This window comes from Sphaerodactylus townsendi, linkage group LG10 (assembly GCF_021028975.2).
Source record: "Sphaerodactylus townsendi isolate TG3544 linkage group LG10, MPM_Stown_v2.3, whole genome shotgun sequence".
NCBI classification, from domain to species: Eukaryota; Metazoa; Chordata; class Lepidosauria; order Squamata; family Sphaerodactylidae; genus Sphaerodactylus; species Sphaerodactylus townsendi.
The window spans coordinates 24,338,737-24,355,445 of record NC_059434.1 but is presented as its reverse complement, the minus strand read 5'-3'; the positions used below and the strand labels follow the sequence as shown (position 1 = coordinate 24,355,445).

Here is a 16,709-nt window from a genome sequence, read left to right as displayed (position 1 = left end):
TAATTGCTGTTGTATAATAATGTTGTAATAATCAGTTGCCACAATCTACTAGCTCTTCTGAGTTCCCAGTATCCATTTTTAAAAGTAAGCCTCTAGGTTTTTCATTGCAGAGATATAAGGGGAAAGGTATAGACAGGTTTTTGTCCTGAAAGCCTGAAATGGAAGAAAAAATGCAAGGCAGCCAAAGTGGTCTTAGAATCCATTAGTCAACTGATCGTGTGGATGCTCTATTGCAGAAGCGAAATCAGAACATAATCCCTATGCAGTTGTGGCCTTGATTGCTTTTGAAGCTTTGCTTGATGTGAGTTGTACAGAATTTTCAAGTTCTGCTGGATAGACTAAATAATTAAATACTAAAAACCATGGCAATTGTGATGGGAAACACCAGACAAGCTACAGACTACCAACTTGCTTTAGCTCTGAAGAGGCTGTTTCTTCCAACGGGTCCCATCTGTCCTTTCCTTCTTTTTTGTACTGACCTTCCTGCCTGACAATACACTCTAGAGCAGTGTTTCCCAACCTTTTCGAGGTCAGGGTACTCTTGACCTCACTCTTCATATCTCACGGTACCCCTGCCGCCACCCTCCACCTTCCCTTCCCATTGCCCCTGCTTGCCACACCCCCACCTTCCCCTCCCAGGGTGAAGGGAAGCACTGAGGGTGGTGGTGGCTGCTGACCTTGTGGCAGGCCCTGCCCCATGGGACAGCTCCATGTCCTTGCTGGCGCCGGTGGGAGACACCACAAAAATGGGGGGGCAGTAGTGTTGCCACGGTACCCCTGGGACATGCTCATGGCACCCCAGGGTACCACGGTACCCTGGTTGAGAATGGCTGCTCTAGAGAATATTAAAGTTTGCACCAGTTTTGTGATGTTTTGATTGGTCTAAGTAAAAGGTACACCATGCCTTTTTTCTTGCCATTGCAGACAACGTCCCATTTTATTAACTGCAAAGGATGATACAACTCACTCAAAAAAACAAAAACCAAAGGCTAAATTTGGATGTTACCAAAAGTAGAATGGTTGAGCACAGGAAATAGCAAACACGTCCTGGTCTTCACTCTCTCTGATTGCTGAAATAACCTTGTTCACCTCCAGCAAATGTCAGCTGATGTCTGTCAGGGAATGAGAAGCCTCTTTTGTCAAGTCTGACTCTGCTGTGGTTCTGGGCTGAGTCAACTCTGAAAAGGAGAGGCAGGCTGGGAAGCTGCAAAACCCTCATCCGCTTGGAGGTATTAATGGTATCACTCGGGATAATCTACAAGCCCGGGAAAGCACCCCAAGGGTGAAATAACTGCAAAAATGCTAAGGGGGACCTCAAGGCCTGATTAAGACCTTCAGAGGTCCTAAGCGCTGAAAAGATCGCAACACCCCCATATGCTGCATATGTAATTCAAAATAAAAACAATGGTAAACCTTATACATATAGATTTACTTGACACTCTAAACATGTTCTTATTTTGCCTAATGGTTAATCCAGAGCTGGAGAACCTCGGTATTTATCATTGCCAAGAGATCATTTATCATTATCAGAGATACTGAATTCAGAAGATAAAAAAATAATTTCCCATTCCTTTGAGCTCCCTCCTCCTTCAATTTTGGTGCGACACCATTCAGCACCTTCTCACCAGTGAGTGAGCGGCCTTCTCTACCCCATAGGGAGTAACTCAAAGGTGTCCAACACAAGCAGCTTTGAATATTTTCACAGTGCCATGAGTGCGTGAACTTGCTAGTTGTTTGTGAATAGCACCAGGCCTACACATAGCACACACCCATTGCTATTGTGATTTTTTTTTAGTAGACTGCATTTCTGCAGCTACCTTTTGTAGATCGCTGCTAAAGCCCTAACAATGGGACCATGTTACAAACAGTGTCATCTCATGGAGGCCTGTTGCAGCACTGAGATCACCATCAAAAATACAGAAACCAAACAACTTCTCCAGAGCAGAGCAGGATTCTGGAACCTTCTCCTAGGGACAGCTCTCGTTATCCTGTCTCTGGTGCCATTTTGTTGCATGTGTTTCCCCCCCAGTTGTATGTCTTTTTGTGAGGGTTATACCCTGATTCTGAATTCAATTGGCTAAAAGCTTTATGACTTTGAATGATACTGGTTTTTAACTGAGGGCCGATATTTATTTATTTATTTGATTTCTAAACCGCCCTCCCCCTAGGGGCTCAGGGTGGCGAACAACAATGATAAAAACAGCTTAAAATGTAAACGTCTGGCTTTAGGTAGCAACCCTGATTTCCTTGGTGGTGTCCCATCCAAGTACTAACCAGGACCAACCCTGCTTAGCAATAAAACCCAGAACCCTACAGTGTCAGATGGCATTCAACCCTCCCCCCACTCCTTATCATTATGCCCATGGGAGGCCAGATGAAATGGCAGCGATGTATTTAACCAGGCTGGTCAAATGCCTGGCGGAACAGGTCCATCTTACAGGCCCTGCGGAAACTCTGCTGGTCTCGCAGGGTCCTGATCTATCTTGGAAGCCTGTTCCACCAGGTAGGTGGAACAGGCCAGCCTGATAGAGGGCTGTTCCGTCTGTAGAGGCCAGCCTGATAGCTTTAGGGGCAGGGATCACCAGGAGGTCCTCCTCCGATGAACAGAAGGGCCTAAGGGGGCAATATGGGGAGAGGCGATCTCGTAGGTATGCAGGTCCAAGGCCATGAGTGGCTTTGAAGGTCAAGACCAACACTTTAAACATGACCCGGAACTCGATTGGCAGCCAGTGCAAATGGTATAGATGCTCCTGCTAGATGCTCCTGTAAGAAGCCTGGCTGCCGCATTCTGTACGAGTTTCAATTTCCGGATCAAGGCTAAAGGCAAGCCTGCATAGAGCGAGTTACAGTAGTCTAGCCTGGAGGTGACCGTTGCATGAATCACAGTGGCTAGATCAGGACGGGAGAGGTACGGGGCCAATTGCCGTGCCTGCCGCAGATGGGAAAAAGCTGACTGAGCCGTTCGGGTGACCTGGGCCTCCACTGATAGTACTGGGTCCAGAATCACCCCCAGGCTCTTGGCGGATGAGGCCAACTGTAAAGCCTCACCATGCAGCTTAGGCAGGCCAAAGGACACCGGACACTCTCCCCGACCCAGCCACAGGACTTCCGTCTTTGTAGGATTTAATTTCAGCTGACTCGCACTCAACCAACCAGCAACGCTGGAGAGCCTCAGGGGCCGAAGACGGGCTGCCCTACATCATGAACACAAACTGTGTGTCATCTACATATTGATGACACCGCAGTCCGAAACTCCGAACCAAACTTGCCAGGGGGTGCTTTAAATCAATGCTTTAAAATGTTCTTCATTTAACATAAATAGAATTTACTAACATAGTAAGCAAATCAAGGGAAAAAACTACCATGTTAAAAGAGACTTTGGGTCTTATTTTAGCACACTGTTAAAAATTTCAAGAATACAAAGAGACTACTCTTTTCACAAACTTATCAGAACAACTGTTTACATTGTTCATCTTTCTGTATACATCAGTTAATTTTGTAGGAAAAATGATGTTCCAAACTTGTCTGATCCATTTCAGCTTTTCCAATGAACACTGTCTTGAAGCTACAATTGAACTAACAAGCAATTGTAAATCATCTTTATAACTAAACTGCAGACATAACTGGTTTTATTATTCTGATGCATGGACATAAGCCAAGCTGAATTTTGAATTATAGGCTGGTCAAGGTAGACACACCATTCCTCTTTGTTCCCTGGTCCTTGGTTTGCATTCTTCCACAGTGTGTGCTACATTTTTAACCCTTCCCCCCATCAGTTTCTTCCTCTCCTATCCTGGACTGGGGACTCAGTTGCTGAATTTTCCCTGGTTCATAAAGTAGTGTACATCCCTGGCATTTATGGCCTAGCTCAAAATATCTGGAACAGAACCAGACATCTTCATCCTTGCCATTTATTTCCATAAAAAGAACTGCTCTTCTCTCAGCTCGAAATCTTCCTTCCCAGCAAAGTAGGTGATGTATCTGGGGGCATGAACCTCTTGTGTTCTGATCAAGATATCCTCCTTGCTTTATCACAACAGGTGCTGTATTGTGGAACGGTGAACAGAAAAGCCACAGGTGGCATGCCAAAGATCCACATGTGTCTCCTGAGGCCTCCATAGTGGTGCTGGGTGGAAAGTGCTATCAAGTCGCAACTGTGAGGTTCCCAAGGCAAGAAATGAGGTGGTTTGCCACTGCCTGGCTTTGGGTAGCAACCCTGGTGGTGTCCCTTGGTGGTGTCCCATCCATGTACTAACCAGGACCTGCCCTGCTTAGCCTCTGAGACCTGACAAGATCAGGCTAGCCACCCAGGTCAGGGTAAGACAATTATAGTGACAATTAAATAGTTATGGCCCAATCTGGGGGGAGGCAGTTGTGGATGCTGCGGGGTCCTACACCAGGGACTTACCCAGGCGCAGGAGCAAATTCTTGAAGGGTGGCCGCTATGGTCTCTCGGGACACCTTGTTAGTGCCCTGGGATGCCCTGTAAGTACCTCTGTGACTGGCCAGGGGTTGAGCTGATATTAATCAGATTCCAACCCAGCATTGGAACCTCCTGGGACACTGGTGCCAGTTCATTGACTTATGCCACCCTTTTAAGTGGCATAAGTCCATTGAGCCCAATGGAGGACTTTTTGGTGGCGAGAAGGCTTTTTTGGTTTTTGCCTGCCCAAGCAACCATACAGCCCTCTGGAGTTGGTAGGGCGGTGCTGTCCCAGGCTCTGGATTGAGCTGCCCATAGAGGAGTACAGAGTGATTTTCCAATACAAAACAAAGCACGCTGATATTATAAGAACAGTTCTTCAGCAGATAAGCAACACCAATTTTTAATGACAGTTGTACTGGCCTAAAAGACACTCGTATCCTAAACATATAGCTTAGAAATCCCTCTGGGTTTTGATAGAACTTACTTCCATTTAAGTAACATTGAATGTGTAGTCTGGGTTCCCTTGACTTGACTGAAGCAATCACATGTCAGCCAATTCATTTCTCAAGTGATTGGGACCCCATTTTGAAAAATGAAGCCCATCCCCCTTCTTACCACCACTGGTGCTGCAGTCATGATCCAAATTGGGGCTCCAGGCACTGGGGAATGAATGCAGTTGGCACATAATTGTCTCAGTCAAAGGATTTCATAAAACCCATAATTTATAGTTTGGCTGTGACCACTTCTAGGATCTCATCCTTGGTCAGGTTGAATCCAAAGGATCTAGGTTTAAGCCACTTGTAAATGAGCCATGTGGAGGGGGTTTAATTTAAGCAAAGAATTTCAGTATCACTGTTCAATCCTAGGGCATTTAAAAAAAATTACTATCTGCATTTCTAACTGAACCTCAAAGAACGTAACACAGCATAATGCAATCATCAACTTTCAGGGTATGTTCAGGAAAGTCTCTTGATGACACTATCTGGGTTTGGGGGACTTTGCTTCAGGGGGACTTTGCTTCAATGCTATGGGCCCCCAAAAGGGTAGGACCCATCTCCCACTTTCCCCTGAAGAAAAGTTCCCCAAAGCTGGATAGTGTCATCAAGAGACGGCTCGGATTCGGACCCTACTAGTACGAATCAGCGCGGGTTCTGTCCGAACCCCGGATTCAGACTGTCTGAATCTCCAATCCTACTGTCAAGCTTACTGCTAACTGAGTGCCTGAGGGGTCAAGAAGGTTCATGACATGCCCAACCCTGGAATGAGCAGTAACCACCAGGCTGGGTACTTGATAGCTGAACATTGTGGGCATGAACAGCAAAAAGAGCCATACCTGCTTTCACTCTCCTTTCACCCTAATTAAGGGGACAGGGACATAGGTGGTTGCCCCCACCCAAGCTTGGGGCCCTGAACAGCTTCTGTGGATGCCTCATGACTAAGACCTCCCTTGATTACTCTCATGCACTTCTTGGCTACAGAGACACCAGGGGATGAGGGGATGAAACCAGGGGATGAAACCAGCACTGGTCAAGAAAAGCCAGGATCTGAGTGATTCACAAACTAAAGTAAGCCATGGTTTTGCACTATGTCTTAACCAAACCATAAAGCATTCTTGGCCTGGCTTCACTTTGCCCACCTCTAGTTTTTTTTTTTTTAATAAACACTAGATTGCTTGGATTCAGGTTCTGTATCTTATTACGTGCAGCATCTTTTTTTGTCAGATGTGAATATTAACTAGCTTGTCTTGCTGTTTATTACCCTTTCCCTGTGAAAAGGGGGGAAATTTAGGAAAATAGGAAGAAATCCAGATAGTTTGACTTCTACATTCTAGACCTCAATTGATACATTCCCTGGGGCTAGTATTCAGTTGGCAAGGCACAAAAGTGTCGCTGGTTCCTCTTTTTTCGCTATGCAAATAACACCCAATATAGACAAGGTGTATAGCCCACTTCCATGGCATAGTCAGTTTGCAGCAGATGTTCTCTGCACAATGGAACACAGTGGTTTGTGTCCCATCAGTTCGCATTGGGGTTCCAGGAAACAGAAGAATTGGGATGAAAGTATATGACAGTAAGACCTATGAATATTTACACTTTTATTCAGTCTTCCCAACAATGCACTTTCAAACATCCACATATTTATACATGCAGTCGCTGCACATATATATATATATATATATATATTTATAAAAATATCTTTTAAGACTCAAGAACCAAAAGGAGTTCAGAGGACATTATTGCTACATCTCAGCATTTACAGGAACAATAAAACAATATGAACAATAAAATGATCTGAAAATATCAAGCTACTGCAAAGCTAACTTTTGAACCAAAAATTATAAAAATATAACTTTTGAGAATATTAAAAGAAAAAAAAAACTTTCATCCAAGTGCCCATGAAGTACCGCTGTGTCTACAATTATTACAATTTAATCTACAAAAGCCAAGAAATGTTTTTTATGATAACAGCTGGAGTGGAGGATGTCAATCCAGTGGCTTTGGTGTGCATGCAGAGAGTCTGATGCGCACATGATGCTCAGCATGTGGAGGGGCTTCCCCATTCTTAGAGGAGGGATGATTTGTATTGTGCAATAAGAAAACATAGTACAGGTATACAACATTTCCCTTCACAGAAGAGAATGGGGACCCTCCTCGTATGTGGGGTTGGAGCCGACTGTTCGCCTCAAACCCCACAAACTTTGGAAAAGGTGCCACAGCATAAATAATTCCAGTGCAAGAGTCTACTTTTAAAAAAACTGGCTAATAAATTTCTGTTGCTATCAACATGGAAGGGGGGAAAAAAGAATAGCTAAAGATCAGATATACAGCAAATCCAGTGTAACTTGGGGAGAGCTCTGGCAATCTGTACATTTTGAACAGCATCGGTGTTTGAGCACATAATTACTTCTAACAAGCAAATGCAAACTCAATGAAAGAAGCTGGCATGTTAAGGCTAAGCAATCAGGCACTAAAATGCTCATGCGTGCAATGCAAATGGAACAGATACTTCAGTGAATCACCCCAACACCTCCTGTTTCTCACTGATGAAAAATAGGACAAACAAATGAATCGTTTAGAAAATAAAAGGATCTTTAGGACTTTCCAGCACCTTTCTCTTATTGAGGGCTAGCAAAGATGTCTTTTAAAACAACACAACTACAACAAAGATGCAACATTCCTATCTCCACATGCTTGCCAATATTCCACTCGGCTATGACATGAACATGCACAAATTTCAAACACTCCGTTTTTTTCACAGTGTTGCCCTCCCTGCAGTATGCAATGTTACAAGGGAAGAGGCTCTAGTCAGGATGCGGCATGTGGGGCCCAGTCTAAAAAAACTGTGACAGCTGAGCAGGGAAACGTATGCAAGAGATGCTTCTGGGAGAACCAGAGAACAATTAGACTGGTTTAGGAAACAAACAAGTGAAAAACAAGTCTGTTCTTTGGGAGGAATGTAGCTTATATCATGAGACACTTTGTCTATTTGATCAAAGTACGTGTATAAAGAACATATGATTGTCTGTTTTTAATACAACTATCCGCATTGTCTCTTCCAGAACTAGATGTTATTTTCTTACACGTAGATCCAGATGGGAATGACAAACGGCCCATTGCACGCTTTGGGAAACTGATTCATAGACTGGCTTCCAGTGTGGGTAACAGAAAATATGCGCTAGGGCAGGTAGTTGTGTATGATTTTAAACCTCTGCATAAAAGAAAGGCAACACGGGAGCTGACCTCGAACTGTTCAGCCCACAACGAAAGAAACTGAAACCTGAATTGGTACACAGGCAAACCATATTCTCTAATCTCCCCTACAAGGTGGCTAATCATCTTTGATTATCACACTGAGATACCATTAAGGATCTCTCTATTTCTCTTGGCTTATTCTGCTTTGAACACTGTCTTGCGCTCACATTTCAAAGTTGGCAAGTAATGGTAATTTGTGGGAAATTAGTTAGTTGCATTTATTTATTTCCAAACACAAACATCAGCTTTCAAGAATCCAACTAGACTTGCCATGAGAGAGCAGTGATTACGTCTTCAATTGCATTTAAAAGCAACCATGGGAAAGGGGGAGCTTACAACAATGAACAGGGTGAAGCCTTCGTCTGTGTGCTGGTTTCCCAATCTTACGCACAAACGCAAAGCAGTAGGGAAACTTAACAGATCTGGGAGAGGGGATTTCAAGTGGGGAATGGCACATGTGCTGGAGTTAAGTCCCACCTCTCCTCACACCTTGGCTCCAATCCACAGGATCCCCCAGTGACTGCCTCTACAGGACATCAAAGATGTTGGGAAATTCAGTCCCATCATGGATCTCACATGTCTTGTCTAGTTGCTTCCGGAGCTCTCAAAATCCATCAAAAATCCCATAAACACAACATAAAGTTTTATTAAGGTTATTTCCCCCTTCCAGATCTGGCCCCACACTACAAATGCATATAACACAGCAACTATACACAGATTCTAACAAACACAGCAACAACACTATAACTATGATTGGTAAATCTGCTTTTGCTTCTAAGCAGGATGTGATTTGAAAGAAAAACAGAGAGAAAGAAAATTACTGTGGTGTTCCTTCTAGCCTTGGCAGAGCGGTATATAAAATGAGAACAACAAGTAGTCATTCTGTCAAAATGCCGAAAGTAACAGTGGATTCCCCATCCAGGGTTGCAGAGTCGGTCTTCAAGCTTCCTCATGCATGAGCAGGGGCTGATTGGACGAAGCGCTGCTGCCCACTGAGTTAATTCTCACCGAATGATCTGTGTCATTTCCTTGCCTGCAAATGTTACTTGTAATATTTGAATAAGTCTGCAGAAGAAATAACCAAGAGTTAATACTGAATGACTGCGCCCAAAACGAAAATCAACTATTAGTGCTTTCTGCATTTATTCCAGGAGAGTTATGTGCTAGTGAAGGTCCTACTAGTTGTGTAAGACCTGGCTGAGTTTGTTTCTCCTCTGCAACAGGGAATTAAACCACAGGCATGCCTAGAAGTGTGAGCCAAAAGACTGTATAGGAGCTGGAAGGAAGATCCGCCAACAAAGACAGAGGAAGACCTGTGCTGCATTCTTAAACCTCTCCCTGCTCATGTTTGTTTCTGCTGTATCTTAATGGGCTTCCTACTGGGGAGAAAAGTGAGAGGAATGACCAGTCAGGAGGATTTAATTATGAATCTATACAGCAAAGATAGATTCAGAAGCTGGCTCTGCCCCTCCTCCCAAATGCACCTACTTACACTGAAGCACATGATATAGGTTGGGTCGTCAATTTTTTGCTCTATCTCGGCCATTTCCCCCACTTTACAACAGCCTCTACCCCACATGGCTCTTGTCCATGTAGATCCCAAGATGTTCATCAGATGTTTTTGATAGCTGAAGTCCCACCTCTTCCTCCCTTTTCACCAGAGAAAAAGCTGCCTGGACCCAAACTCTTGTGGTGGAATAACAGATGCTTTAGGAGAGCATTTCTGAAGTGGAAAAGTCAAATCAGGTGGGCTGCTTTACATGGTAAATTATCTTGTGAATGTCACTTTGGTGGCAAGAATAATATACACCATATGCAGGAGAATGGTGAACTTCTTAGAGACCCATGAATGATCTCCACATAGAAGAAAGTTCTTGTGCATCAATTACTTTGCTTAAACCAAAAAGGTACTGTAAAGATTAAGAACATCTCATCCACCATTCAGTGCTTCCTGCTCCAAGATATTTGCTGAATTTATTGCCATTAGATGCCTGATAACAGCCAATTATGCACAATGTGCTTGCTACATGGTGGGAGCAAGTGTCCATCGCAGCAAGATTCCTTGTGAGGACCTGTTTCCTCAAGCCCAGCTTTCACTTTCCGTTGTCTCAGTGGCAAGTGAGACCACTTTTAGAGCAAGACTTTTAATTTGCTTCACTGCCAGAGCAGGGAGATTTGCAAGTAGGAACAGCTTTGTCTTGGAGACCTTCCCTCCACCCATGGCCAGTCTTCCCTCTCCCTCACAGCACTTTGCACTCCTTCCCCTTGCTCCCCTTCCATATTGCTGGATGCTTCAAGTAACAGAAAATAAGTTCACTCACACAACTCCAACTTCTAATTCTCTTGACATTTCAAGATATTGTTATAAAGAGAGCTTGGAAATAACAAGCCTCTGTCCTCCAGTAGCAGCTGCACCAGCAGCAGCAAGTGTTGTGGGGAGGAGTAGAGAATATTTGTTCCAGGATGGTCCCCTTCTTTAGCAGCCTATGGTCCAGAGAATGGTTCTACTTGTTTTATTTGTGGAGGTGGGGGAGGATTACTTTTGGAACAGTAATACTGACATAAATGCAGCTTAAAGGCCTAAGTCAGAAGTCTTGACTACCGGTGTGTAATGAGATTTTGCCTTTAAGAATCACTTGATGGGTGGAGTTAAGAGAACCAGACCTGGAAAGCTCTCTTCAGAAAAACTCCACAGAAAGGAGGGAGTGCCTCCTCATGTGTAAACAGAGAAACATGAGGAGACCCCTCTGCAAGCCCACTGCACAAAGAAGAGTCCTGAGGTAAGCATTCCGTACTCATTAGTTCCGTACTCATTAAACTCATTAGTTAATGGAAGATAGAGAGTTAAATCCTCTTCTTCCTCTGTTCCTAAGAAGATATTGGAATAATCAAACCTGTTATTATGAACCCTCTTTTTGGGAAGTACGTATGTGTGCGTAAAGGTCTGACATTTTGCATAGTATACGACACCATGACAAAACTACTTAAAAGCACAATCAAAGGCATATATCATCTAGATTAATTCTGGTTGTTCACTCTACTCATAAATCTGTAAAGATGAGACAGTACATTCAGAAAAGCCTCTTAAGTTCAGACATAATCCATCTCTGCAGCAAGGAGGAGGGTAGAAATGTACCCAAGCTGCATTTAAAGACCTTTTCATTTCATTTAACCAGGAAAGACGTACGATGCAGATGGAATTGGAAAAGGAACATTTACAATGCATAACTGCATTAAACAGGACACTCAACACTCCTCTCCTTCAGGAAGCAAGGCTGAAAGCTCAATGCTTACATGGTTTGCGGTATCTGAAATCTGCTGTTCAATCAGTTGTACAATTTGCTTAAAGGTTGGCCTCTTTACAGGATCCACATCCCAGCAACTCTTCATTATCTCATACCTGCAAATATGGTTAGGGTTGATCAACCAAGACATCATCAGGAGATAAAACTTAATGCTTGTATCTAAACACAGATATTATAAAATGCAGATGCATGCTATTTTACTGCCTCCTGAACATTGGTTTTCAAACCACAAACTGGCTCTTATGAGTTGTTGTGGGCTTTCCGGGTTGTGTGGCCGTGGTCTAGTGGATCTTGTTCCTAACATTTCACCTGCCATCTGTGGCTGGCAACTTCAGAGGTGTGGCTGGCAACTTCAGAGGCAACTTCTCTGTGATACACCTCTGAAGATGCCAGCCACAGAAGCAAAGGTGAACAAGATCTACCAGACCATGGCCACACAGCCCAGAAATCCCACAACAACCAGTTAAGTCTGGCTGTGAAAGCCTTCGACAGTACATTGGCTCTTATGAATTGAAAACACAAGGCTTTAGTTCAAATGGGTCTCCCCCTGCCCAAAAACTGTTGATGCTGTGGGTCAAAGGACTGCCCTGCTGAATTGGGCAAAAGGGGCTGCCCTGCTGAATGGAATAAAATTCTCTCCACTTCCACTGGTAGAGGAAGCTCAGTGGCTCTCTTCTCCCTCTGGTCAACTTTTCAGGCATCATGGAGAAATGCAGAGGGAACCAGAGAACTGCCTCAACCTCATGGGTCAGAATGGCTTAACAAACAGTGGCTGGAGTCCCAGAAAGAAAGGTGATATAATGCAGTGAGCCCCTCCCCCCGCCAACCCACAAATGGCTTCAAATCAGGGTTTCCCCATGAATTCTTCTGCTGCATGCACAAAGCTTCGTGTAGCTGCACCCATAATAATACAGTCTTACAGATAAGCATGCAAGGGCAGGTAGGCTGTTGGGAAAGCCTCTTGCTTTTCAATCAATGGAAATTCCACAGATCAACACCTTATATTTTTTAAGTCCCTCTCTAAAACCCACCTCTTGAGGGCTCACCTCTTTGGATCTTAGCCTGCTTGTGATCAGTAGGACCATTTCATTCATTCATCCAGTTATTACATTTCTATACTGTCCTTCCAAAGCTCAAGGCAGTTTACAATACAATAAATATCACAGCCGTATAAAGAACAGTTTGGATTGATACCCCGCTTTTCTTTCCTGTGTGGAGTTTTAAGGCAACTTACAAACTCCTTTCCCTTCTTCTCCCCACAACAGACACGTTGTGAGGTAGGTGGAGCTGAGAGAGTTCTGAAGAACTGTGACTAGCCCAAGGTCACCCAACAAGCTTCACGTGTAAAATTGGAGAAACACATCCAGTTCACCAGATAAAAGTCTGTTGCTCGTATGGAGGAGTAGGGAATCAAAGCCAGTTCTCCAGTTTAGAGTCCACCTGCTCAACTACTACACCAACACTTATTCTAGTATTAAGCAGAGGCATCAAACTGGCCAGCAATTACATGGAACGTACCAGACCAAACCTGTGGCCTGAGTCTGAAGGAATGCCTGTTAAAAGAGTTCTGTTTTACAGGCTTTGAGGAATTAAGATAAATCTGACAGGGCACAGATCTCCCCTAGTAGAGCATTTACTGGAAGGAGCTGCCACCCAAAATGCTCTTGACCTGGTGAAAGACAGGTGGACTTCACAGAGTCCCAGCCCCCTCAATAAACTGCTTGATGAAGAGTGGAGCAACCATGGGGAAATATAAGGACCCTCACTTTACTCCCTCCTTCATCCTGTCCTTTCGCATCTGTATCTGACTGGTTAGGGACAGTGCCATGACTGTGCGAACGTGTACTCAGTGGCTGTCACGCTGTTGACAGTAAACAAACATTACAAGGTAAGAGAACATCCAGTTCAAAGGCACAATTATCAAGATCAGGTGACTGTTTATTATACAGGGCTACTGGGCTACAGCCATCAAAGATCAGATTTATTCTGGGAAAAATCAAACTTGAACTAGATAAATCTGGAGTACAAAACTGCATCAAGATATTCTTCTTTTGTTCTGCATGAGATCACCACTTCCTCCACGCAGACGAGAAAGAACCATGTATGTATTCTTCAATCATATGCAGCAGCTCAAAATCTGGCACTGGATATAAGTTACTAGTCCATAAGGGGCTGCAAAGGTAGGGTCGGGTGTGTGTGTATATCACCCTATCACCCTCTCTGAGCTTCATCCTTCTCACTGGACTGTTGTGAGGACAAGATGAGGGAACGGAGGATGATAAATCGTTCCCCAAGCTCCTTGCAGAATGGCAGAAATAAAAATAGATAAACACATAGCTACTGCAACTACAGCAAGAAAAAGAAAAGACTGTGGTTTGGGTCCAGCAATGCACAAAGGGAAACATAAACAGACTAAGCACACTTTTGCTTGCACAAGATCTTGCGCAACAGCTGTTCATTATAATGCCCAAATATTGGTTGCACAAAATCTTGAACACGTGAAAATGTAAGTAGGCATACAATACTTCTGAATTAGTGTAAAAAGCCTACCGCTTGTGTTTCCAATTGCACAAGAGCTCTGGTGGAAGCTAAAATGTTGCAATGGATCCACCATCCCCCCCCCCCCCCTTAAGATAATCAAAATCTACACGTTAGAATTATCCAAGTTTGTTTTCTCACATTTCAGCAGGTGCAAACTCTGGGCTGAACATTCTGTATCCTTCCTTAATTCTTTTATAGAACTTGGAATCCACAGGCATTCCAGGGTAGGGGCTGCTTCCTGTGAATGCAGAAGCCCTGTTAATGTATCACATTATTTCCCCCACCACCACCCCAGGAAAATGAAGACAGCCCTAACAATTCTGCTATTTTGCAAGAGCCCTCGCTTTGATTGCTGAATGCATCTTACCTAGCGAAAAGAGTTCCCAAAGCAGTATTCCATAGGACCAGACATCGCTCTCAAATGTATACACACAATCAAAAATGCTTTCTGGCGCCATCCACTTCACAGGAAGCCGGGCCTTTGCAGACAAAGGGAAAGAAGATTTAAAAATAAAAGCATAAAAGATCCTATCATATAAAATGTGAAATAAGCCAATTACTGGGGTCTGTTATCAGATGGTTTATGTTGTAAACAACTTAAACCAAGAAGCAAAGAGAGATACTGCAATCCTGAAAGAACCGGATTTAGATGACAGTTGTGCACAACAACATACTGACCACTGCATTTGGCACTAGCTGAAATCTTCAAAGGCAGCCTTATGTAGAGCAATAATCTGACCTGGGTGTTAGCAAGACATGTGTAACTATGGTCAGGTCTCGAGATGTGCACCATTTTATTTTTGGTACTTTTCAGATTTGGGTTTAAAAGACCTGGACATTTTCAAAAAATCCAAAAGAAGTCAAAGCCCCATATTGGTGTAGTGTTTTCCACAATCTTTTTTTTAATTTTGGGGGGCATTTTAAACTTGATCCTGAAAAATTCCATAAAGCCAAGCTGAATGCAAGGCTTGGCTTTAGCTCTGCTCCTCCCCCAACTGGCTCCAGAGTCCAAGTGGTCTTTGGAGGTGGTGAGGGAAAGTTAATGCTAGGCCAGAGTTCTGCCTTCTGCCACTTCTGAGCCGATGTGGATTTTGGAGGCAGCAGTTAGCAGGTAAATGAGGGGGATAAGGAGGGGAAAAAGGGGTCCCCCTTTTTTCTTTAGGGAGTTGAAGCAGCAGAAGGCCATTGCTTTCACGTCCTGCATGTGAGCTCCCAAAGGCATCTGGTAGGCCACTGCGAGTAGCAGAGTGCTGGACTAGATGGACTCTGGTCTGATCCAGCAGGCTTTTTCTCATGTTCTTATGAAGTGGCTCAAAAAATGTCAGAAAAATCTGGCATTTTTCAGGATCCAGTTTTCAGCTTCCTTAAATTACCATAATTTTTTGGCCAAAAATAAACCCTACAAAAGTTGAAATGGCTTTCTCAGGTTTGTTTTTGGTTCTGCTTCATCCAGATGTACTGCCCTAGTCAGGTCTATTTTCTCTAGGAATGGCCCAGCTAGCAAACCAGCCAAGTGGGTTATAAATGATTAATCGATTACATTGTCCCAAAAAGGTAGCTGCTTTTCTTCAAACAGTAGAAAATCGGTTACAAATGAGATTGTAAAGAACCGCTTAGTACTTTTCCCCATTCTCAATCGCAGTAACTGTGCTTAATTTGAAGCCTTGTCCATGCAAACCAGTCTTTTTGGATTAACTGATTAAAGCATTAGGTGATTAATCTACCAATCAAGTCAGTTCTAATTAGTACACAGCCTGCTAAAAAAGGTAATTTCCATTAGGGTGCAAATAAATACGATCTTTTCAAAATATAATTCAAAACCTAGTAAAATTAAAACGGGATTAAGCCAATGTCCTAAAAAACCATCCAACCCATTTCATGTGTTTCTCGAACAGCGCCCCCCACCTCTGCACGGCATTCAGTGTGGTAGAAACAGACAAGATCATTGGCATCAAGATATTAGGAAAGTGATAGCACAAAAATCCTTGACAAGTTTTGGCTGAGTATTCTTGGGATGGCGTCAATGGGAATTTTTAAACTATTGACTGTTTGGCTATATGCTGCAAAATAAGGACTGCATTTTTACAGCTGATTTTGTAAGCAAGTTCCTTTCTTGCTGACACCTGGATATCCACTAAAACTCCAAAAAGAACTAGCAAGAATAGTTTTTATGAATTGCATCCATACTCAAACTGAAGTTCATTAAATCATTAGGCAGTTTACATAACTGGGAGTGGAATCCTAAATAGAGTTGTGCCTTTCTAACCCACTGACTGCAATGACCTTAGAAGGGGATAACTCATATCAAGTCTGCATTGCTTTGGTAATGTAAATGAAGATTTGGCTACTTGTTGAAATAGCCATGGCCTTGGATCCAGCAATGCCCAAGTGGAAACCTAAATGGACTGACCACACTTTCATTTCCTATCCTGCAAAATTAGCTCTGGTAATTCACAAAGTAAATATTTAATGTGTGTTTTATTTCTGTGATTTAGTGAAGAAGTTTCTATGGATGTTGCTGTGGGTTAAAATGTTGGCCTCTAGAGTGGGAAAGGGGCGGGGTCTGGATGGGTGATTGAAGTGTGTTATGGTTGAATGATAGCTGTATCCTAAGGGGTACCATTGACTGGTTTGGAGAGAGAGGAATATGTGGTGTGGGGGAAGAGAGGAAAAGAGATTGAGAAT

The 16,709-nt window shown here is 43.4% G+C and overlaps 1 protein-coding gene across 2 annotated transcripts in view; it reads right to left on the bottom strand.

The window, feature by feature from the left end:
• Positions 1–6,506: 6,506 nt before the first annotated feature.
• KIT (KIT proto-oncogene, receptor tyrosine kinase) overlaps positions 6,507–16,709 on the bottom strand; it is a 92,728-nt gene continuing 82,525 nt past the window's right edge. For both annotated transcript variants that reach the window (XM_048509940.1, XM_048509941.1), the window contains 4 exons: positions 14,392–14,503; positions 14,163–14,262; positions 11,473–11,578; positions 6,507–9,243 (listed from right to left, as the gene is read on the bottom strand). In XM_048509940.1, coding sequence (XP_048365897.1) covers positions 9,118–9,243; positions 11,473–11,578; positions 14,163–14,262; positions 14,392–14,503 — 444 coding nt within the window. In that variant the 3' untranslated portion in view covers positions 6,507–9,117. The remainder of the gene's footprint in view (positions 9,244–11,472; positions 11,579–14,162; positions 14,263–14,391; positions 14,504–16,709) is intronic.